The following is a 25079-nucleotide window of genomic DNA, read 5'->3' as shown; positions in this document are numbered from 1 at the left end:
TAGATTCTTATCATTGTTTTATATAATTAATCACATAAATTTTGCATTATTTTTCATGCTCGTTTTTGTGTCAAATGAATTATTAACTTTATATTATACAAATGGATTATTGTAAGGGTTTAAAGAGTAAGGAAAGTTACGTAGGAGAAGTGTTCAGAAGGTAACGTAAGAGTTGGCGTGCCCATTTGAAGTTGTTTTTGCGTTTTTTCTTCTGACCAATAATTCCGAATGCATACGTTTGTTTTGAAAGTTTGGTGTGCTTTTGAATTTGTATCATTTTTATCTTCGTTTACTAACCATTTTTGAGAGTGCAGTTTGTTTTTTGCCTGAAATATATACTGCTGTTATATGCGTGTGATGTGTTACGAGATCTCACTAATCGAGAGTGTGATGTGCTGTTGTGCTGTGATGACGTCATACGCAGAATCTGATGACGTCACTTGAAGTGAATTGAAGTGACGTAACAAACAAAACCAAGTCCATAGCAACCATGAACTATGTATCCCAGTTTGTCCAACAATCAATCCCAGAGACCATGTAGCCCAATGCCCCAGTAGTCAAAACCGTTACCAATGCAAAGGTGGCCCATCGTATTTCCCTCCTTGCCGCGCTTGACCCGTACCTTCTGTAAATGATTACAGTTAATAATATTTAGGATATTTCATGTTCATTTGACAGAAGGTCCTTTTTAAAACCGCCATTAGGATTAGGTGGGATATTGAAATGAACCTTGCGGTATGTACATTTCATCGACGGAAACTCCCGGTCTCTCCATTCCGTATGTTACGGAATGTGGGTAACCGACGGCGAATATTGTGAACATTTCAACATACTTAGTTGATAGTCAGTCATGGTGCTAGTTTGTTGGCTTTTCGAACAGAATTAAAGGGGCCTTGGCGTGAGTCCTTGTGCCCAGCCGTATCTTACTCAAGAATGATGTATACTGAACTACTGGTCACCGTATAACGACTTTCAGTCGGTCTTATTTTTTACGAAGAATTGAAGAAAATGGGAAACTACTGAGAGGTAGAAATATATGAAAATTCTGGTTGGTAAACTTCTATAAAAACACGGAATAACATTTATTCAGCGTTCCTACCCGCTAAAACAATCGTTTCAGACTTATTGAAACTAGGTCAACCACATGAGCCCAAAACAAGCATGGGCTCATCCAAATATCTTAGTGGTATTGTGTGAAACAAAGAGCCATGGCATTGGGCCCACGAAGATCGTATCAGGGTGTCCATGTTTTGTATGAGAGCATGGACCCACAGCCGACCTGAACGGGCTCTGGGCTCGGGTTTCGGGCGATTGAAGCCCGTGATAAAACAATGGGGCTTCAAAGAGAGGAATATACCCCATGTTTGACCTTTATTTGATTGTGTGTGTTTTTTTTTAAATATTTGACATAAAATATGAAGTGTATTAAACTTTAATCACTTCTTAATTTTTTAAGCATAAATCAACTCCTTTGTAAGTTATAATATTATATCATTATAATACAATGATATTAATTGCATTGGCATTATTACATGTACATACATGTATAGTTAAATAATTATATTTTATCCTAGCCATAAAACAGAAATGTTAGTAAATGGCCAAAGGCAACTATGTCGATTATCAATAGACTCAATTAATCGCATTTTTGATATTTTTTCGTCACATATTGTAACTGATCGAAACCACGCGACAGTTGTTTTATGTGGTATAAATTCTGTGTACACTCTTCTTCAAAGTGGCTCGATTGTACTTAATGATAACTGTACTAATTAGACAAAACAATGGGTAAGCTAATACTAAAGACAAAACTACAGCAGATAATCTTGATTACCGCTGGTACACGATTTGGTTTAATTGCTACCAGACAGGGCTTTCCGCAACAAAGAACGTAAATACCACATGTATATTTTCTCTGTATTATTGCGATATTGTGCCAGTCACCTTTGTCGAAATACGAGTGATTTCATATGATCTAGGGGAAGCAACTCGTGCAATCTAAAGGAACCGTCTTTCCGACCAAACTTGTTTGATATTTATATCACGTCTTTGTCACGTTATTTCAAAAATGATCAGTATCTCGGCGAAAACTGCCAACATCATACAATAGCTTAATCCAAACTAACAACGTTTTATTTTTATTATAGACAATATTTCGAGTTTTTGACTACATATTCACAAAACTTGTGAAACATGGGACAATAAATTTCACAGTTGTGAAATTTTGAACAAAATCATCCCAATTGAAAAATTACAGATTTTTGTATGTTTTGCCTAAAACTGCCCGCTGTGACCACAGATGTCAAATAAAGGGCCGGTTTTAATTTATGCAAACATTGGAGCTTAATTTGTTTACCCATACTGGCTAACATTGTTTGTTGCCGCCGTCAAAATCGACCATGCCGACTATAGATTGAATAAAAAACCAAACATTTTCTTTTAAATAGAAAATTTCCCGAATCCTCGAATAACTGCTATCGGCATTGTGCTTGTTGAAATACATCGTTAAATAAATATGCATATGACAACACGGCTTGACAGGTTATCATGAGCGTTTATTTGTTATAATAATGTAGAATAAAAGAAACTTCATTTCTCCACGAATTTAAGGTAACCGTCGGTAGCTCATTCACAGCAATTCTGAATCACCAACCATATGGGGTTGTGTAAATTTATTTATCAGAGCATTTTTATGATACAAATAAAACGTCTTTAAGGAATAAAAAATATATAATTAATATTTTTCATGACAATATAAACTCCAAGGGACCGGCCAAAATACCTCGAGCCTCGGAAAATTCGAGCCAAGCAGGAATGCTTACCTTCAGTATGAGAAACCGGTCCTTTACATCTAGTTCGAGAAAACAAGGAATTCGAGCCAAACGAGTTCGAGACAACGGGGTTGGACTGTATTCCATGATCTGAAAATTTAGTAATGTAGACGTTAATAAGAGTAGAATGGACAAACTACAATATGTGGTCTTCACTATTAACCACATAAGCATTACAAAGTTTACATTTACGATCTAAAATAACCATACAGATGACATTGAATAGATTGTTACATGAGAAAGAAATAGGGAAAATGTCTGTAAGCCACCATTAATAATAACTTTGTCTGGGGCTAAACAACAACAATTGAACAAAAGGTCACACAATCAGAAAAACAAAACGTCTAAACAGTAAAATATTGTATATGGACCCTTTTGTCGAAAATCAGTGTAAATAAGAGTGCTTCTTTGCTGGATGTTTTACTGTAATTATTATACAGACAACAACGCAACCTTTGATCTCCAGGGAGGAGATTTTGGACAACTAAAAAGTATGGGTGACATGACCGTTTTGGCAGACTGAGACTCTCTGGCAGAGTGAGGCTCTCTGGTAGAATAAGACTTCATAATAGACTCCGACTCTCTGGTAAACTGAGACTCTCTGTCAGACTGAGACTATTTGACAGACTGAGACTTTCTCACAGTCTTAGACCTTCCGTAATACTGAGACTCCCTGTCAAACTGAGACTCTATGTCAGACTGAAACTATTTGAAAGACTTAGACTTTTTGACAGGCTGAGATTCTTTGACAGTATGAGACTCTTTGACAGGCTGAGACTATAAGGCAGACTGAGGCATTAGGACAGACTGAAACTATAAGGCAGACTTAGACACTCTGTCAGACTGAAACTCTCTTGAAGACCGAGACTCTTTGACAGACTGATACTCTTATACAGACTGATACTCTTATACAGACTGATACTCTTATACAGACTGATACTCTTATACAGACTGATACTTTTGACATACTGAGACTCTTTGACAGTCTTAGACTCTCTTGCAGACTTAGACTCTATGTCAGAATGAGACTCTATTGCAGACATAGACTCTTTGATAGATTGAGCCTCTATGTCAGACAGATACTCTTAAAATGACTGAGACTTTTGGCAGACTGAGACTCCCTGTCAGACTGGGACTTTATGTCAGACTTAGACATTGTGGCAGACTGAGACTCTATGTCAGACTTAGACACTCTGACAGACTGAGACTCTATTGCAGACTAATACACTCTGACAGACTGAGACTCTATGCCAGACTAAGACACTCTGTCAGACTGCGACTCTATGTCAGACTTAGACACTCTGACAGACTGAGACTCTATGTCAGACTTAGACACTCTGTCAGACTTAGACACTCTGTCAGACTGAGACTCTATGTCAGACTAATACACTCTGACAGACTGAGACTCTATGCCAGACTTAGACGCTCTGTCAGACTGAGACTCTATGTCAGACTTAGACACTCTGTCAGACTTAGACATTGCGGCAGACTGAGACTCTATGCCAGACTTAGACACTCTGTCAGACTGAGACTCTGTGCCAGACTTAGACACTCTGTCAGACTAAGACATTGTGGCAGACTGAGACTCTATGCCAGACTTAGACACTCTGTCAGACTGAGACTCTATGTCAGACTTAGACTCTCTGTCAGACTGAGACTCTTTGTCAGACTTAGACACTCTGTCAGACTTAGACACTCTGACAGACTGAGACTCTATGTTAGAGTAAGACACCCTGGTAGAGTAAGACTTTTTGACAGACTGGGACACTCCGACATACTGAGCCCTTTTGACAAACTGAGACTCTTTGACAGACTGATATTCTTTGTTAGTATTAGATTATCTTGCAGACTGAGACTCTATTTCAGACTGAGACTCTATGACAGACTAAGACGCTTTGGCAGATTGAGACGCTTTGGCAGATTGGGACACTCAACTAGACAGAGACTCATTGGCAGACTGGGGCGCTTTTGCAGACTGAGACTCTCTTTCAGACAGAGACACTCGGACAGACTGAGGCCTTTTGACATACTGAGGCCTTTTGACAGACTTAGATCTTGAAGATTTAGACTCCCTTTCAGACTAAGACTCTATGGCAGGCTAAGGCGCTTTGGCAGGCTGAGACTCTCGGGCAGACTAAGACTTTCGGGCAGTCTAAGACACTCTGGCAGACTGAGACTCTCTTTTAGACTGAGACTCTATTGCAGACTGAGACTTTATGGAAGTCTAAGACTCTATGAAGTGTGAGGCTCTGTTGCAGACTAAGACTCTCGGGTAGACTGAGACACTATGGCAGACTGAGACTCTCTTGCAGTTTGAGACTGTATGGCAGTCTGAGACTCTGTGGCAGACTAAGACTCTCGGGCAGACTGAAACTTTCTGAAACAATCGACGTATGTAGTTTTCAATCAACTGGACACTGAATCAAATATATTACGTGGGTTTGGTGAAAGAAGGTTACGAACCCTTACACATTTCCATGCCGCTTGCAACCTTCTGGCGTTTACCCACCAATAATATAACTACATTTATGTTATGCTTTCCGGTGGTTTATAGAGATTTATCAGTGGAATAAAATGGATATTTCACTGTTTCAATTGGATATTTTCCACTGTTTTGAAAATTAAGCCCGCTCTCGGTTCCAAATCAAACGTGTGCGCGCACAGGGCTGGGACACAATTTTAACGACGTATTTTTCAAAATGACGGTTAGTGCGCATACAAATCGACAAGTATTTCTTCTATAAAGTGTAATCGAATGCCTTTAATTTCCATTTATAAATAGTGTAAGATAGCAATATGTATTTCCCTTTAAATATTGACATCGACAAATTATTGTTTTGGTAATTGATAAATGACTGGCATTATCTTCGAATCGTTAAAAAAGTCACGGCTCATTTCGATCTGCGCATTAAAGCAGAAGATCATGAAAATGTACGTTTACATTATTTATATCCTCCAACAAAGCGACTTTGTAGGTTATAATCAACTCATAAACATTTTAATACTCAGTTTGAATAGAACAATAACTGTGCGAAATTCCGATTGTATTTCGGACAAAAGGCAAAGACACCGGACCGGTACCAGAAACCAGATACATATGTATAGAAAACCCATAATTCCATTACAGGGGAATAAAATAATGATTTATAGTAACGAGTATGATTTCATTGAGGGTTATGTTATAGAAAAAAACTATAAAGGTACATGACAGTTGTGTTGGAATGGTTTTGTATTCAACTTTCCATGTTAATTTCTTCTCAACCGTGGGCTGTCCTTTTGTCCAAATGTTTTTTTGTATATTTCAGTTTATGTTTTATGTATTGTATTTATTGAAAAAATAAACAGGTGGTTTTACCATGATTTATTTAAGTTATCATATTCAATGATTAACCATATCCGATTTCATTGTTTTGACACGCTTTTATGCCGTAACACAATGTCTAGAGTGACGCAGTGAATTTGTTAATTGATACCATATTGTTTTGTTCTTAATTCACATTAAAGTGCATATATGTCAATACTATCATTCAATATTTATTTTCCCACCTCCCTGTGGTTCGAGTTCCAGACATCAGATCTAATCTTAATATCAGACAGAATTTAAATAACAAACGCATATGAAGAAAATATAGTTTTCGTGTTCATTCCGAATTCAGCTTGAATGTAATCATATCTATAAAATATATCTTTCTTCATACATTATAACTCTTAACAATGAACATGTCTGTTATATGATATGTCTCTGTTCGTGGCAAATGCAATATAAATAAATATTAATATTTCACTTGACGTTTGTGTGTCCATCATCAATGTTAATATAAAACAATATTAAAGCTGCAGTCTTACAGATTTGCCGTTTCTACAACTTTTATTTTTTGTCTTGGAATGAGCAGCTTTTTTGCGTAAATATCAGCAATCCAGTGATAAAATACTGCTGAAAATAGATCAGATCGCAGACTTTCATATTTCCTTTCGAAAATTAATGTTTCATGGCTAAAAGCGTTACTAACAGTTCAAGAAAAATGCATGAAACATCACTTTTTGAACTTAAATATAAAAATCTGCGATCTAAGTTTTGACACTAGTCTTATATCACTGGTTTCCATGGATTTTCGCATAAAATGGCTCGTTCAAGGGCAAAAATTAAAAAAAAAGTTGTCAAAACGTTCAATCTGTGAGAGAGCAGCTTTAAGTACAATGTAATGTTTAAAATACTGATTATGATCATATTCAATATGAACATCGTCTCACATTCAATCCTATTGGGAATAACTGATGAATCTTTTGATCATGTAAGCAGGAACACGCTTGTGTTCAAATTACTTAATAAATGTGTTGAATCCTGAATCTTGAAAATCCATGAAGTGCGCTGTTCAAATATTATGATTTTTAATTATCATTTTTACATATTAGCAAAACTGGGAAATAAATATTTCACCTAAACAAGGTTTTCTTCAAAGAATACATACAAGTTAAGAGATTTGAGGCTGTTAAAATAACACTTCACGTTGAACGTTCCTGGTACCATATTTACAGAGCATCGTCTTAATATTAAACTATTCAATCTTAGGTGTAAAACTTTAACTCGTTTTATTTCTTGACTGAATTAATTCTTTGAAAGGTTTTCTTTCATTTTTTAGAACTAAAAGTGTCCATACATTAATTGCAGGTCGTACTTTAAGTATAATGTGTAAAAGCAGTTTATACCAATGGAATAAAACAGTCGAATTGAAAATAAAATGAATTTAATGAATTTGCTCTTTCCAAGACAAAAAAATCTAAAAGTTGTAAAAATGTTATATCTGTGGGAGTGCAGCTTTAAGCCAGTATTCATGTTGAAAAAGAGTTAAGATTGTTAAAAAATCAACTTGTTACCGTTAGTGGTGTTGATACATATTTAAGAATATTGAATTTCGACTAAGACCTTTTAATGAAACGACCCTAGGGCCCCAGGGCCGGTATTCATAAAAAACATCTTAAGTCATTTCTTAACTTAAATGACTTTAATAAGCTTTTCGTGGTCAAATCTAAAGAAAATTATTACTGTTTTTAACAGGAAAGTATGCATTTTCATTAAATCAATGAAAAAATAAAGATACTTAAATTGAGGAAACTGACCTTAGTTAGGAAGTGACTTTAGATGTTTTCTGAATACCAGTCTACTATGGCAGGACATTAACAGGAACTTGTGTTGTGTGCCAAACTAACTGCAGACTCAAAAGGGGGGATATTTAAAACTGAAGTATTTGACAGCCATTTCCTTTGTTCTTCTTGTATTATTACAACCACATCGCGTAATTATGAATCATAATACCATTAACCATCAGATTAAAGGATTATCTTTACAACTAATCGGCTTTTTTGTAAATTAACAAAAGCGGATTTGGTTCAAAGTTCCAAAGTATTACAACATATACAATGCAATGTTCGTCTTGTAAGAGGGTCAGACTGCGGTTTGAAAGATTGTAATATGATCAAAATTGTATTTATGATTTAATTGTTACTGATTGAATTATGACAAAGTGAGACGATTTAAGTATTCATCATTTAGCATACTATATTGGCCATTTATAGATTATTATCATTGTTGTTATTATTACTAGTAGTAGACACCAAACAAGTGAAACATCAATAAAGAATCTAATAAAAAGTATTTTAGAAAAAGAAAATAAATTATGTGCGGGGAGATAGAAAATAAAACATTTTCAGTTTGGTGGTGTAAAATGTAAAAGGTGTCCGTATAGAATCTCATTCCGTATTCTTGAAGGATTTCATTCTATACATGTGTTTGTGGAATGTAAGTTCCGTACATGTGTTTGTGGAATGTGAGTCCCGCACATGTGTTTATTTACAACATGTGACACTTATCTGAACCAAAGATATTTTAATCTGGGACATGTGCTTCCAGTTGACAGAGTTGGCGGTAGTGTCCCGAGGCGATGTCATGGTTGCCACGCCCCCTCCCGAAAGTCGAATATCTAATAACCTGGAATATATTAGTAACATCTTTTAACTATAGACGGCACAAACTATTTTGTAACTGCCATATCTACCACATGTGTTTTACTTTTCTGCTCAATAATTTTGATCAGGGCCATGTGCATTTCCCGTTGACAGAGTTGGGGGTAGTGTCCCCATATGCTTTGTCATGGCTACCACGCCCTACTGGCGCGTGTCATGAGAACTGCATCCTGCTAGAATGGAATGTGATACCGGTTAATTGAGGCTGTGTAATTGCAGAAATATTTTTTTATCTTCTTTTCAATTAACAAACTTTTGACATAACTATTTTATTTCTCTCGTTACTTATTTTTTATCATTACTGATTCAGGTTAATACAATAATGAAGAAGTGACAAAACATAAAATTAAATTTGAATTTTTTTTTGCCATTTATTAAAAAAATCAGCAGTTTGCATCTGCGTTTACCGATGTAAAATGCATTATTAAAGAGCGATCTCACACAAATCGGTATGTAATTATAATTGTCCACTTATGCTAATATAAGAAAGATTTATACACATAAACATTAATACTACATTATCAAATTAAACTGCGCAGCTTTCCCTATGCATTGGTCCGATTGTCTCAATGTCAGCGTTGTGTAATATGTATTTTCTTCAATTCCATCTAATACCGTTAGCACTCAGGACCTCAATCCACACTCGGTGGAATCTTTCTTACGTCGTTGGAATTCACGTGTGCCCTTTCTGTAATTTTGGTCTTATTCTTTTAAAAAACAAACATCCGAATCACAGTCTTTCTTTCTCTCTCTTTCTATTTATAAATACTTATCAGCAGCCATTTCAAATGTCATCCACTTTCGGACATAGGCGGACATTAAACCAGTACATGTATTTGATATCGCAGACAGTGTCCGTGCGTCTGCCCGATTTTTTTTTTTTTTTTAGAATTTTCTGTAATTCCTTCGAATGTCACCGATGGGTACGTCATGGCTTTAGCGCGTTGAACTTCGATTCCTCCGATCTGAGTTCAAATCTCGGCGGAACCTTATATCATGTGGGAATTGATGGTATGCATGTTCTTTATTTCTTCAATATACAAAACTTTGTCGAAACCATGGATGCTATATTTTTAGATAAAAAACATTGTCGACAGACAACTAACAAATGTCCATTGTAGATTTTAGAAGCTTCGAAACAATATGCGGAATGACAGGCAGACAGACGAACGACCAGACAAACAGACAGACAGACAGCAGAACAAACAGGAAAGTCATATTCATGTAGACGAATAGACAGACATACATAAACATGAATGGTTGCTTAATGATTGATTACACTTTAATATACTTTTCGATCCAATGTCCTACCCGACTTTTTCTTTCAGCCATGTATTTGTCCGTTCGTACGTGCTCATGTCTACTGTCTCCTATAAAATACCATTTCTGTAATCCCACCAACTACTACCGGTTCCATGGTGTAATGGTTAGCACTCAGGACTCTGAATCCTGCGATCCGAGTTCAAATCTCGGTGGAACCTCATATTTTGTTGGAATTGATCCCAAATATAAAACAGACATACGGACGGACGTACCGTTTGGCAGTCTGACAAACAGACAGAGTGGTATCCATACATACAGCCAACATTATGGATTGTTTGTTGGTATAAGCTAAATGATACTTTTTAGTATTATAACTCTTTTCTCACAAATATTCCACGTAATTTTACATTTTATTTATTCGTCTGTTTGTCCATGCACTGGTCAGTGTTCATAATATTTACTTTTGTAAACCAATTATCAGTGGTCTTAATTTTATGCCAGCCAGCCAGCCAGCCAACTAGCCAACCAGCTAGCCAGGCAGACAGACAGACAGGGAGGCCCCACATACATCAGACATACAGATACGCAGCAAGCAAAAGAGCCAAAACGCATATCAGACAGACAAACATACACACACATACCGATAAACAGACAATTTAATCGTTAGAAGAACTTTTTCTTTCCATTGGTTTGTCCCTTTTCGTGATTCTGTCTCATATCATACTTACTTTTTACTGTACTTCCAATCAGTCGTACCGGTTCCATGGTGTAATGGTTAGCACTCAGGACCCTGAATCCTGCGATCCGAGTTCAAATCGCGGTGGAACCTCACGTTTTGTTGGAATTGGTATGCGCCTTAAAAATCAATATCTACTGAATGGTCCTAATTTTAACAGAAACACGGACAAACGGACGTACCAACAATTTTGGTTCATGATTTTCGAACGGAGGAACTGACAGAAAGACAAACAGACAGGGAAGCAGACATATCAAGCAGACATACCCACAAAGCAGACATACATACCAAGCACATACCAAGCAGGCATACATTACAAGCAAGCATACATATAAAGCATACATACCATTCACGCAGACATATAAACCAAGCAGACATACAAACCAAGCAGACATACATATAAAGCAGACATACCAACCAAGCAGACATACATACCAAGCAGACATACATACCAAGCTACCAAGCAGAAAAACATACCAAGCAGACATACATACCAAACAGACAAAGCAGACATACGTACCAAACAGACAAAGCAGACATACATACCAAGCAGACATATAGACACAGCAGACATGCATAAAGAAACAGACAAAGCAGACATACATACTAAGCAGACATACATACCAAGCAGACATATAGACACAGCAGACATGCATAAAGAAACAGACAAAGCAGACATACATACTAAGCAGACATACATACCAAGAAGACATATACACCAAGCTGACATACATACCAAGCAGACATACATACCAAAGAGACAAAGCAGACATACATACTAAGCAGACATACATACCAAGCAGACAAAGCAAACATACATACCAAACAGACAAAGCAGACATACATACTAAGCAGACATACATACTAAGCAGACATATACACCACGCAGACAAACTCACCAAGCAGACATACAAACCAATCAGACATAAACACCAAGCAGACATACCAACCAAGCAGACAAACATACAAAGCAGACAAACCCACCAAGAAGACATATATACAAAGCAGACATTCAAACCAAGCAGACAAAGCAAACATACATACCAAACAGACAAAGCAGACATACATACAAAGCAGACATACATACAAAGCAGACATACCCACCAAGCAGACATACATACAAAGCAGACATATATACCAAGCAGACATACCAACCAAGCAGACATACATACAAAGCAGACATACCCACCAAGCAGACATACATACAAAGCAGACATACAAACCAAGCAGACAAAGCAGTCATACATTACAAACAGACAAAGCAGACATACATATCAAACAGACATACAAACCAATCAGACATAAACACCAAGCAGACATATACACCAAGCAGACATACATGGCTCGAACTGGATTTTAAGGACCGATTTCTTTAATCTGAAGGTAAAACATCCCGCTTACAACCGACTTGAAGCAGACTTGGAGGCAGACAGACCCACATAACAACATAACAACCGACATGAAGCAGACAGGGAGGCAGACAGACCCACATAACATTCTAACAACCGACATGAAGCAGACAGGGATGCAGATAGACACAACCTTACAACCGACATGAAGCAGACAGGGAGGCAGATAGACCAACCTAACAACCTTGCAACCGACAAGAAGCAGGAAGGGAGGCAGACAGACCCACCTAACAACCTTACAACAGACATGAAGCAGACAGGGATGCAGACAGACCAACCTAACATCCTAACAACCGACATGAAGCAAACAGGGAGGCAGACAGACCCACCTAACATCCTTACAACCGACATGAAGCAGACAGGGAGGCAGACAGACCCATCAAACATCCTCACAACTGACATGAAGCAGACAGGGAGGCAGACAGACCCAACAAACATCCTCACAACTGACATGAAGCAGCCAGGGAGGCAGACAGACCCACCTCTGCTTAATGATATATTTTAATATTAGCCTGCAGGTGACATGTGGCAGACAGACCCACCTTACAACCTAACAACCGGCATGAAGCAGACAGGTAGACAGACAGACCAACCCATCTAACAGCCTAACAACCGACATGAAGCAGACAAGGAGGTAAACAGACCCACCTAACAACCTTACAACCGAAATGAAGAGGACAGGGAGGCAGACAGACCCACCAAACAACCTAACAACGGAAATGAAGCAGACAGGTAGACAGACATACCCATCTAACAACCTAACAACCGACATGAAGCAGAAAAGGAGGCAGACGGACCCCCCAAACAACATAACAGCCGTCATGAAGTGGACAGGGAGGCAGACAGACCCATCTTACAACCTTACAACAGACATTAAACAGACAGTGAGGCAGATTGACCCACATAGCAACCTAACAACCGACATAAAGCAGACAGGGAGGCAGACAGACCCACCTAACATCCTCACAACCGACATGAAGCAGACAAGGAGGAAGACGGACCCACCTAACATCCTTTCAACTGAAATGAAGCAGACAGGGAGGCAGACAGACCCACCTAACAACCGACATGAAGCAGACAGGGAGGCAGACAGACCCACCTAACAACCTAACAACGGAAATGAAGCAGACAGGTAGACAGACATACCCATCTAACAACCTAACAACCGACATGAAGCAGAAAAGGAGGCAGACTGACCCCCCAAACAACCTAACAACCGTCATGAAGTGGACAGGGAGGCAGACAGACCCATCTTACAACCTTACAACAGACATTAAACAGACAGTGAGGCAGATTGACCCACATAGCAACCTAACAACCGACATAAAGCAGACAGGGAGGCAGACAGACCCACCTAACATCCTCACAACCGACATGATGCAGACAAGGAGGAAGACGGACCCACCTAACATCCTTACAACCGACATGAAGCAGACAGGGAGGCAGACAGACCCACCTAACAACCGACATGAAGCAGACAGGGAAGCAGACAGGCCCACCTAACAACCTAACAACCGACATGAAGCAGACAGGGAGGCAGACAGACCCACCTAACAACCATACGAACGACATGAAGCAGACAGGGAGGCAGGTAGACCCACCTAACAACCTTACAACTGAAATGAAGCAGACAGGGACTGACATGAAGCAGACAGTGAGGCAGACAGACCCAACAAACATCCTCACAACTGACATGAAGCAGCCAGGGAGGCAGACAGACCCACCTCTGCTTAATGATATATTTTAATATTAGCCTGCAGGTGACATGTGGTAGACAGACCCACCTTACAACCTAACAACCGGCATGAAGCAGACAGGTAGACAGACAGACCAACCTAACAACCTAACAACGGAAATGAAGCAGACAGGTAGACAGACAGACCCATCTAACAGCCTAACAACCGACATGAAGCAGACAAGGAGGTAAACAGACCCACCTAACAACCTTACAACCGAAATGAAGAGGACAGGGAGACAGACAGACCCACCAAACAACATAACAACGGAAATGAAGCAGACAGGTAGACAGACATACCCATCTAACAACCTAACAACCGACATGAAGCAGAAAAGGAGGCAGAATGACCCACCTAACAACCTAACAACCGACATGAAGCAGGCAGGGAGGCAGACAGACCCACCTAACAACCGACATGAAGCAGACACGTAGGCAGACAGACCCACCTAACAACATAACAACCGACATGAAGCTGACAGGGGGACAGAATGACCCACCTAACAACCTTAAAACCGACTTGAAACAAACAGGGAGGCAGACTGACCCACCTAACAACCTTAAAACCGACATGAAGCAAACAGGGAGGCATACAGACCCACCTAATAACTTAACAACCAACATGAAGCAGACAAAGAGGCAGACAGACCCACCTTACAACCTAACAAGCAGACAAGGAGGCAGACGGACCAATCTAACAACCTAACAACAAACATGAAGCAGACAGGGAGGCAGACAGACCCACCTAACTACCTTACAACCGACATGAAGCAGACAGGTAGGCAGACAGACCAACCTAACATCCTCACAACCGACATGACCGACATGAAGCAGATAACGATGCAGACGGACCCACCTAACAATCTAACAACCGACATGAAGCAGACAGGGAGGGAGACGGACCCACCTAACAACCTAACAACCGACATGAAGCAGACAGGGAGGCAGACAGACCCACCTAACAATCTACCGAACGATATAAGGAAGGCAGGAAGGCAGACAGACATAACTAAAAGCCTACCGACCCACTGAAATGCAGACAGTGAAGCAGACACACCTACCGACTGACTGGAAGCGGACAAGGAGGCAGACCTACCAAACTACCGACATGATGAAAGACAGGGAGGCAGGCATTCCTACCTTATAACCTACGGACCGACTAAAATGTAGAGTGACAGACAGACATACCTTTCAACCTAAAGACCCCAGGAAGGTGGACAGGGAGACAGATAGACATACCTTACATACTACCGACCGACTGTAAGGCAGATAGACAGACAGCAGTACAAATAGGACAGACATATAGAACGATATACAGACATACATTACATATTGTTTGCTTTATGATACCACTTTAGTATAATTTTCGCTCTTATATTCTACGAGAAATTTGCTTTTCATGTAATTCCATCGATGATCACCGGTTCCATGGTGTAATGGTTAGCACCCAGGACTCTGAATCCTGCGATCCGAGTTCAAATCTCGGTGGAACCTGTTTTGTTGGAATTTATACGCGCTTTATCTGCATTTTGTAAATTATGTATCGATATCATAGACAGTGAGACAGACATACCTACCTACAAACCTAACAACTTGCCGACATTCAGGCAGGTAGACAATGAGACAGACCAGGGGCGGCTCCAGGAGTTCGCGTTAGAGTGGGGAAATCTTGGAACGAAACTTCGCTGCATTTTGGGCGTATTTTATACATGTAACTCTTTTTCTTGCTGTTTTTTTTTAAATAAAAAGTAAACTTCGACGATTTTGTGGGCGGTTGGGGGTTCGCCGAAGGCATATATACCTAACAATCTCACGACCTACTGGAAGGCAGACAGACTAACCGCAACCTAACGACTGAAATGAAGGGAGACAGTGAGGCAGGCAAACCTACCTTACAACCTAACGCCGGATATGAAGGAAGAGAGGGAGGCAGATGGACCTACCTAACAACCTAACGCCCGATTTGAAGGAAAAGAAGGAGGCAGACGGACCAACCTTACACCCCCTACCGGTATGAAGGGAGACAGGGAGGCAGACAGACCTACTTAACAACCTAACGCCCGATATGGAGGAAGAGAGGGAGACAGACGGACCAAACTAACAGCCTACCGCCCGATATGAAGAAAGGGAGGCAAGAGACCTGCCTAACAACCTAACGCCTGATATGAAGGAATAGAGGCAAAAGCTAACGCCCGATATGAGGGAAGAGAGGGAGGCAGACAGACCTACCTAACAACATACCACCCGATATGAAGGAAGAGAGGCAAACGGACCTACCTAACAACCTAACGTCCGATATTAAGGAAGAGAGGGAGGCAGACAGACCTACCTAACAACCTACTGCCCGATATGAAGGAAGAGAGGAAGGAAGACAGACCTACCTAATTACCGAACGCCTGATTTGAAGGGAGAGAGGGAGACAGGCGGGCCTACCTAACAACCTTACACCCGATATGAAAGGAGACAGGGGGTCAGACATACCTGCCGTACAACCTACCGAACTACAAGGGGCCAGACACCTGCCTTACAACCTACCAGCCCACATGAAGGCAAACACCTGCCTTACAACCTACCGACCCACAGACAGGCAGACACCTGCCTTACAACCTACCGGCCCACAGGAAGGCAGACACCTGCCTTACAACCTACCGGTACACAGGAAGGCAGACACCTGCCTTACAACCTACCGGCCCACAAGAAGGCAGACACCTGCCTTACAACCTACCAGCCCACACGAAGGCAGACACCTGCCTTACAACCTACCAGCCCACACGAAGGCAGACACCTGCCTTATTACCTACCGACCCACAAGAAGGCAGACACCTGCCTTACAACCTACCGGTACACAGGAAGGCAGACACCTGCCTTACAACCTACCGACCCACATGAAGGCAAACACCTGCCTTACAACCTACCGGCCCACAAGAAGGCAGACACCTGCCTTACAACCTACCGAACTACAAGGGGCCAGACACCTGCCTTACAACCTACCGACCCACAGGAAGTCAGACACCTGCCTTACAACCTACCGGCCCACAGGAAGGCAGACACCTGCCTTACAACCTACCGGCCCACAGGAAGGCAGACACCTGCCTTACAACCTACCGACCCACACGAAGGCAGACACCTGCCTTACAACCTACCGACCCACAGGAATGTAGACACCTGCCTTACAACCTACCGGCCCACATGAAGGCAGACACCTGCCTTACAACCTACCGGCCCACATGCAGGCAGACACCTGCCTTACAACCTACCGGCCCACAGGCAGGCAGACACCTGCCTCACAACCTACCGACCCACAGGAAGGCAGACACCTGCCTTACAACCTAGAGACCCACAGAAAGGTGGACAGGGAGACAGACAGACATACCTTACATACTACCGACCGACTGTAAGGCAGATAGACAGACAACAGTACAAATAGGACAGACATATAGAACGATATACAGACATACATTACATATTGTTTGCTTTATGATACCACTTAAGTATAATTTTCGCTCTAATACTCTACGAGAAATTTGCGTTTCATGTAATTCCATCGATGATCACCGGTTCCATGGTGTAATGGTTAGCACTCAGGACTCTGAATCCTGCGATCCGAGTTCAAATCTCGGTGGAACCTGATGTTTTGTTGGAATTTATATGCGCTTTATCTGCACTTTGTAAATTATGTATAGATATCATAGACAGTGAGACAGACATACCTACCTACAAACCTAACAACTTGTCGACATTCAGGCAGGTAGACAATGAGACGGACAAGGGGCGGCTCCAGGAGTTCGCGTTAGAGTGGGGAAACCTTGGAACGAACCTTTTCCTTTTGACTAGCACCCTTCCATCAGAACCGAAATTAGGTGTATAGCAGGGAAGGCAACTCGAGTACCCGAGTACTCGATCGATTTTCCGAGTACCTGTACATGGTTTGTATATTGTTGAAGCGGGGGGCGGGGTGGGCAGGCCGAAATGCTGCATTTCGGGCGTATTTTATACATGTAACTCATGAGAGGGAGGCAGACAGAACTACCTAACAAGTTAACGCACGATGTGAAGGAACGGAGGAAGACAGACCAACCTAACGCCCGATATGAAAGGATAGAGTGAGGCAGGCGGACCTACATAACAGACATACCTACATAACAATCTACCCCCCGATATGAAGGAAGACAGGGAGGAAGACAGAACTACCTGATTAACTAAGGTAGGTTACCTCACGCCTGATTTGAAGAGAAAGAGACAGAAGACCTACCTAACAAACTAACGCCCGGTATGAAGGAAGTCAGCAGAGAGGCAGACATACCTATCTAACAAAATACAACCCGGTATGAAGGGAAAGGAGGCAGTCAGACCTACCTAACAACCTACTGCCCGATATGAAGGAAGAGAGGAAGGAAGACAGACCTACCTAATTACCTAACGCCTGATTTGAAGGGAGAGAGGGAGGCAGGCGGGCCTACCTAACAACCTACTGCCCGATATGAAGGAAGAGAGGAAGGAAGACAGACCTACCTAATTACCTAACGCCTGATTTGAAGGGAGAGAGGGAGGCAGGCGGGCCTACCTAACAACCTACTGCCCGATATGAAGGAAGAGAGGAAGACAGACCTACCTAAATACCTAACGCCTGATTTGAAGGGAGAGAGGAAGAAAGGCGGGCCTGCCTAATAACCTACTGCCCGATATGAAGGGAGAGAGGGAGGCAGGCGGGCCTGCCTAATAACCTACTGCCCGATATGAAGGAAGAGAGGAAGACAGACCTACCTAAATACCTAACGCCTGATTTGAAGGGAGAGAGGAAGGCAGGCGGGCCTGCCTAATAACCTACTGCCCGATATGAAGGAAGAGAGGAAGACAGACCTACCTAATTACCTAACGCCTGATTTGAAGGGAGAGAGGGAGACAGGCGGGCCTACCTAACAACCTTTCACCCTATATGAAAGGAAACAGGGGGTCAGACATACCTGCCGTACAACCTACCGAACTACAAGGGGCCAGACACCTGCCTTACAACCTACCGGCCCACAGGAAGGCAGACACCTGCCTTACAACCTACCGGCCCACATGAAGGCAAACACCTGCCTTACAACCTACCAGCCCACAGGAAGTCAGACACCTGACTAACAACCTACCGGCCCACATGAAGGCAAACACCTTACTAACAACCTACCGACCCACAGGAAGGCAAACACCTGACTAACAACCTACCGACCCACAGAAAGGAAGACACCTGCCTTCCAACCTACCGACCCACAAGAAGGCAGACACCTGCCTTCCAACCTACCGGCCCACAGGAAGGCAGACACCTGCCTAACAACCTACCGGCCCACAGGAAGGCAAACACCTGCCTAACAACCTACCGACCCACAGGAAGGCAAACACCTGCCTTACAACCTACCGGCCCACAGGAAGGCAAACACCTGCCTAACAACCTACCGACCCACATGAAGGCAAACACCTGCCTTACAACCTACCGACCCACAGGAAGGCAAACACCTGCCTAACAACCTACCGACCCACAGGAAGGCAAACACCTGCCTAACAACCTACCGACCCACAGAAAGGAAGACACCTGCCTTCCAACCTACCGACCCACAAGAAGGCAGACACCTGCCTTCCAACCTACCGACCCACAGGAAGGCAGACACCTGCCTTCCAACCTACCGGCCCACAGGAAGGCAGACACCTGCCTTCCAACCTACCGGCCCACAGGAAGGCAGACACCTGCCTTCCAACCTACCGGCCCACATGAAGGCAGACACCTGCCTTCCAACCTACCGGCCCACTGGAAGGCAGACACCTGCCTTCCAACCTACCGGCCCACTGGAAGGCAGACACCTGCCTTACAGCCTACCGGCCCACAGGAAGTCAGACACCTGCCTTACAACCTACCGGCCCACATGAAAGCAGACACCTGCCTTACAGCCTACCGGCCCACATGAAAGCAGACACCTGCCTTACAACCTACCGGCCCACATGAAAGCAGACACCTGCCTTACAGCCTACCGGCCCACATGAAAGCAGACACCTGCCTTACAGCCTACCGGCCCACAGGAAAGCAGACACCTGCCTTACAGCCTACCGGCCCACAGGAAGGCAGACACCTGCCTTACAGCCTACCGGCCCACAGGAAGGCAGACACCTGCCTTAAAGCCTACCGGCCGACAGGAAGGCAGACACCTGCCTTTCAGCCTACCGGCCGACAGGAAGGCAGACACCTGCCTTTCAGCCTACCGGCCGACAGGAAGGCAGACACCTGCCTTACAGCCTACCGGCCCACTGGAAGGCAGACACCTGCCTTACAGCCTACCGGCCCACTGGAAGGCAGACACCTGCCTTACAGCCTACCGACCCACAGGAAGGCAGACACCTGCCTTACAGCCTACCGACCCACAGGAAGGCAGACACCTGCCTTACAGCCTACCGGCCCACAAGAAGGCAGACACCTGCCTTACAGCCTACCGGCCCACTGGAAGGCAGACACCTGCCTTACAGCCTACCGACCCACAGGAAGGCAGACACCTGCCTTACAGCCTACCGACCCACAGGAAGGCAGACACCTGCCTTACAGCCTACCGACCCACAGGAAGGCAGACACCTGCCTTACAGCCTACCGTTCCACAGGAAGTCAGACACCTGCCTTACAACCTACCGTTTCACAGGAAGGGAGACACCCTACCGTTTCACAGGAAAGCAGACATCTGCCTTACAACCTACCGTTTCACAGGAAGTCAGACATCTGCCTTACAACCTACCGTTCCACAGGAAGTCAGACATCTGCCTTACAACCTACCGTTCCACAGGAAGTCAGACATCTGCCTTACAACCTACCGTTCCACAGGAAGGCAGACACCTGCCTTACAACCTACCGTTCCACAGGAAGGCAGACACCTGCCTTACAACCTACCGGCCCACAGGAAGGCAGACACCTGCCTTACAACCTACCGGCCCACAGGAAGGCAGACACCTGCCTTACAACCTACCGGCCCACTGGAAGGCAGACACCTGCCTTACAACCTACCGGCCCACAGGAAGTCAGACACCTGCCTTACAACCTACCGGCCCACAGGAAGTCAGACACCTGCCTTACAACCTACCGGCCCACAGGAAGGCAGACACCTGCCTTACAAACTACCGGCCCACAGGAAGTCAGACACCTGCCTTACAACCTACCGGCCCACAGGAAGGCAGGCACCTGCCTTACAACCTACCGGCCCACAAGAAGGCAGACACCTGCCTTACAACCTACCAACCCACAGGCAGGCATACACCTGCCTTACAACCTACCGGCCCACAGGAAGGCAGACACCTGCCTGTAGGTTAGATTCGCTATTGACAACTGGATCTGACAAAGACGTTTTCTTAATACCCACTACCCAAACCCCTCCCGTCAAAAATAATAAATTGTCATTACTTTTCATACACGTTATAAAGGTGTCGATAATAACAATGGAATCTAATGAGCACTTGTGACGTCGTGTATGCACACTCGTGCTGTGTGTGTCGCTAAATTAATAAATATATATTGTTATGTCAGCCCCTGGAGATAATGTGTATAATTAGCAATTCATGACAGGTGGGGGCAAAGCTCTAAACAATGATACCATGGGAATTAAAACGCATTGTTGGCATTTTATCATACAACACTCGTTAGCTCTCTGCAAAGGTATAGTTCATATTTAACCATACATCATTAAATTGTACTTATTTAAGATGTTTGCAAGGGAAAGGAAAAGTTCTTCTTTAATGAAAAACGATTCGTAAGCTGTTTGCAGGGGTATAATTGTTCTTTGATCATAGAAGATTCGTAAAGGTGTTGATACGAGAAAAGTTCTTTAATCATAAACGATTCGTAAGCTGTTTACAGGGGTACAGTTCTTCCTTAATCTTAGAAAATTCGTAAAGGTGTTTGCAAGGAAATGTAATTATTATAGTTAAAGAATGATTGACAAGAATCTATGATTGTGTCGTCAAAGCTGCACTCTCACAGATTTACCATTTTGACAAAAAAATATTATTTTTTTTTTGTTTAAAATGTTCAATCCGACGGTGAGAGTGCAGCTGTAACGGTGAAGAATGTTCTTAAAAGGGACTCGTTCACAGATTTTATGTCGGCAACGATTTTTTAAAAACTTTGCTGAAATTGAATTATTTTTATTCTTTTTCAGAATTATGTAGGCTAAAATCATTTATTTTTCAATAGAGGCGCAAAAGCTTTTCGGCAAAATTTAGCATATCTATCATCTTTTTCAGATAGTTATTGACAATTGAGCTCTAATGTGAATGTTTTTATCATTGAAACAAGCATTTCGTTCACATTTCAAACAAAATTAATAGTTTGATGCATAACCGACCATAAAACCTTGAAAGAGTCCCTTTTAAAAAAAGATAATTAACGGAAGACAAAACGGCACCATCGAGGACACGCCAAGAACATCATCAATATTTGATTAAAAGAAACATTGTTTAGCAATACAAATTAATAATTCAGATGTAAAGCTTGCGAAAAGATCTCTTAGTAAAATCGCTAATTAATCACAATGTAATAAAGTATCTTTAGATATCTTCGAACAGTTCCTTCCTAAAAGCAACTATTTAGCAGATGGTTGGAGTTCATGTGTCAAGAAAATTTGCACAAAATCATTTTCAGTAGAGTTATACCTCTTAGGCATGCAACTGTATTTGCCTTTTGACAATAAATGTCCTCAGGTATCCGATGTATATCAAGGATAAAGACGTATTATTCTGGCATGATTAGAAAGGGTTTTGTACGTGCGATAAAGAATATGTAAAAATATACCAAAATACTATTACAAACAGGCATCAATGACCTTAAAAGATCATCAGAAATATAACGTCCGCTTTCTGTTGAAAGAAAAAAAATGAAATTACAAAATGCAACAACTATGTGGAATTTACATGGTATTTAGTCATGTAAGTTCCACAAAGAAGTAATCAACACGACAAGCCCTTTCAAATGATGCCAATGAGGGCCTGTGTGTATGTGAGGTTAGGTTGTGGTCACCAAGCCAGTCAAGTGGGTTTTCTCCCGGCACTCCGGCTTCCCTCATAACACCAGACCACACTCTCGTGCAACGATAGTGACCTAGCTTCTTAATCATTGCAAATAATTATAAAGATATAATTAAATGATGCCCACACTATATGGGTTGTCAGGTGTCAACATTTAACTCATCGCATACCTTAATTCGAGAAAATCTTTATTCGACTAGAACTGGATTTTTCGCAGTAAATGAAAGGGAGCAAACTTTTCATGATTCTGGCCTTTTCTAACACAATTATTTCTATATAAGTGTGTTTTTTTCTTTTATCATGTTTCAAAAACAACGAATATTGGGCAATTTATTGGGTTGGTATTTTAATGTTTTGCTCTCTAGAACCCGTCCACCATACGGAACTAATGTTCGACTCGCTAGCCTTTACTATAAACAATTTTCGCTCCAATGCATTAAAAATATCATTTGCTCATAAAAAAACAACATGTTATGTGAAGAATAGTACTGACAGTATTGTATTTCCAGAATCGCGTCAATGTTTTTTTTTTCAGGTCAATTTTAGAAAACAATCATGAAAATATTCGGAACTCCTCGGCCATTTCCATCAAAAACAACCTTAGATGTATGCCGGTACATCAGTAGAAGTAATTCGTATTTTTTTTAATAATAGTATTAATTAATTGTATATCTAAGTTAAACTGATTGCCAATAAAGTGAATTATTGCATAAATAATTAAGATTCCAAGAGTGAAGTCATTTAATAACTGCTAAATTGAAATTACTTCGCGATCTACTTGCAGCGTAGTTAAATGTAAAATATTTCTGACATTGTAAACCGTCCATATACATCCGAGGTTGTTTTCGATGACAAATGGCCGAGGAGTTCCGAATGTCATGACAACAATCCTCAGCCACGTTTGACAATGGTTGAGACGTAAAAGTGTAAAACATGGAAAAATATCTAGTTTATTTACGATTTGCTAGTGGAACCGTTTCAGCAGGTGCTCTTGACGTACGTCCCTAACTTCCTACCATTGATATCAGTTCTGATCGATATCGCATTCTAGAGTTATGTGAGCTAGGGAAATCACCGGAAAAGCTAATCTAAATTTCGTTGTTCACGTATTGACCAGTATAATAATTTTTGTGCAGGAGTTTCCTTATCATGCAGTATCATATGTTTTGAAATATCACAATTGACACAGCACCGGAATGTATGTATGTCTATGTATGGTTATTTGATAATGCTGTTCCCATGGTTTCCAACTGTTTAACAAATTTGGACTGTCATTTTTGAAGATTGTTCAGTATTCTTTTTTACTAGTTCAACTGGAGGTGAAATATACTATACAGTATAATGGTAAAGACATGTAGCTCACATTTTTTTAAATAGCATTTGAACGAAAATAACAAAATATTGTTAATTGGGATTTACGATTATTTTGGGGGATATTTTGAAAGAGTTTGTCTTTATGTTTTAATAATAAAACGGGGTTACTAAGCATGTTGTAATCACTGAACTGAGAACATATAATGAAACGAGCGCTACCGGTGTTGACACGTCATATTTGAACATGTTGTCTGCTCCCTCTAATTTTGCTAATGTCACAACGTTAAATAGTTTCAAAAAAATATATTGCGCGAAATGGAACTGGAAGATTAGATATATTTAGGTTGTTAGCCTAAGTTCTGTCCTATACATCTTTATAATGAGTTAGCAATATTTCGTTCGACATCTGTGGAGTATTAAATAACTCCTGATAATCCCTTATTTAATATAATTTTGTAATGTCATATATTTTCGCGCGAGTTTTTTCTTTGCAACATATAAATTGACAGTATGCATGTGTATTTTTAGCTTAGTGTCATAGCTCTTAACTTATGACACTAACAGGTTCTTAACAGGTTGTAACCTAGGCTGCTCATTCAACTGGTATGAACTTCCTTTTTTAATTATACATATACATCTCTCTGTTCTACTCTTTGTCTTTGTGAATGAAAAATATAATAAGTAGTGTTTTAGCTAATGCGGAATGGAAGGGCGGTCCACCCTGCCCTTTGACCCTG

General features: G+C 41.6%; 2 protein-coding genes and 3 non-coding genes across 5 annotated transcripts in view; all 5 read left to right on the top strand.

Moving 5' to 3' along the window:
• The first annotated feature begins 10261 nt into the window (after positions 1–10261).
• On the top strand, positions 10262–10333 carry Trnaq-cug (transfer RNA glutamine (anticodon CUG)). The gene has a single exon. It is a non-coding gene; the product is annotated as a tRNA-Gln (tRNA).
• Positions 10334–15417: 5084 nt separating this feature from the next.
• On the top strand, positions 15418–15489 carry Trnaq-cug (transfer RNA glutamine (anticodon CUG)). Its single transcript has one exon. It is a non-coding gene; the product is annotated as a tRNA-Gln (tRNA).
• Positions 15490–17551: 2062 nt separating this feature from the next.
• Positions 17552–17623, top strand: Trnaq-cug (transfer RNA glutamine (anticodon CUG)). Its single transcript has one exon. It is a non-coding gene; the product is annotated as a tRNA-Gln (tRNA).
• Positions 17624–18731: 1108 nt separating this feature from the next.
• On the top strand, positions 18732–19899 carry LOC128205005 (uncharacterized). Its single transcript, XM_052906400.1, has 3 exons — positions 18732–18797; positions 19176–19331; positions 19480–19899. Exons 1-3 carry the CDS (start codon positions 18732–18734, stop codon positions 19897–19899), a joined length of 642 nt encoding a protein of 213 aa, XP_052762360.1.
• A 4731-nt stretch (positions 19900–24630) lies between these two features.
• Positions 24631–25079, top strand: part of LOC128206268 (lysine-specific histone demethylase 1B-like) — a 30631-nt gene continuing 30182 nt past the window's right edge. The window contains exon 1 of the mRNA XM_052908626.1: positions 24631–24685. The gene's annotated coding sequence lies outside the window, so the exon portion shown is untranslated. The remainder of the gene's footprint in view (positions 24686–25079) is intronic.

Source organism: Mya arenaria, chromosome 10 (assembly GCF_026914265.1).
Source record: "Mya arenaria isolate MELC-2E11 chromosome 10, ASM2691426v1".
Taxonomy (NCBI): Eukaryota; Metazoa; Mollusca; class Bivalvia; order Myida; family Myidae; genus Mya; species Mya arenaria.
The sequence above is the reverse complement of the archived record's forward strand: the minus strand, read 5'-3'. Positions and strand labels throughout refer to the sequence as shown.

What these genes read in the sequence shown, in the direction of transcription:
- LOC128205005 (XM_052906400.1), top strand. Translation starts at nt 18,732, where the DNA reads ATGAAGGAAGAGAGGAAGACAGACCTACCTAAATACCTAACGCCTGAT. An exon ending in ATTTGAAGGGAGAGAGGAAG is followed by an intron (nt 18,798 to 19,175) that starts GCAGGCGGGCCT and finishes ACCGACCCACAG; the next exon opens with GAAGGCAAACACCTGACTAA. An exon ending in ACCTACCGGCCCACAGGAAG is followed by an intron (nt 19,332 to 19,479) that starts GCAAACACCTGC and finishes ACCGACCCACAG; the next exon opens with GAAGGCAAACACCTGCCTAA.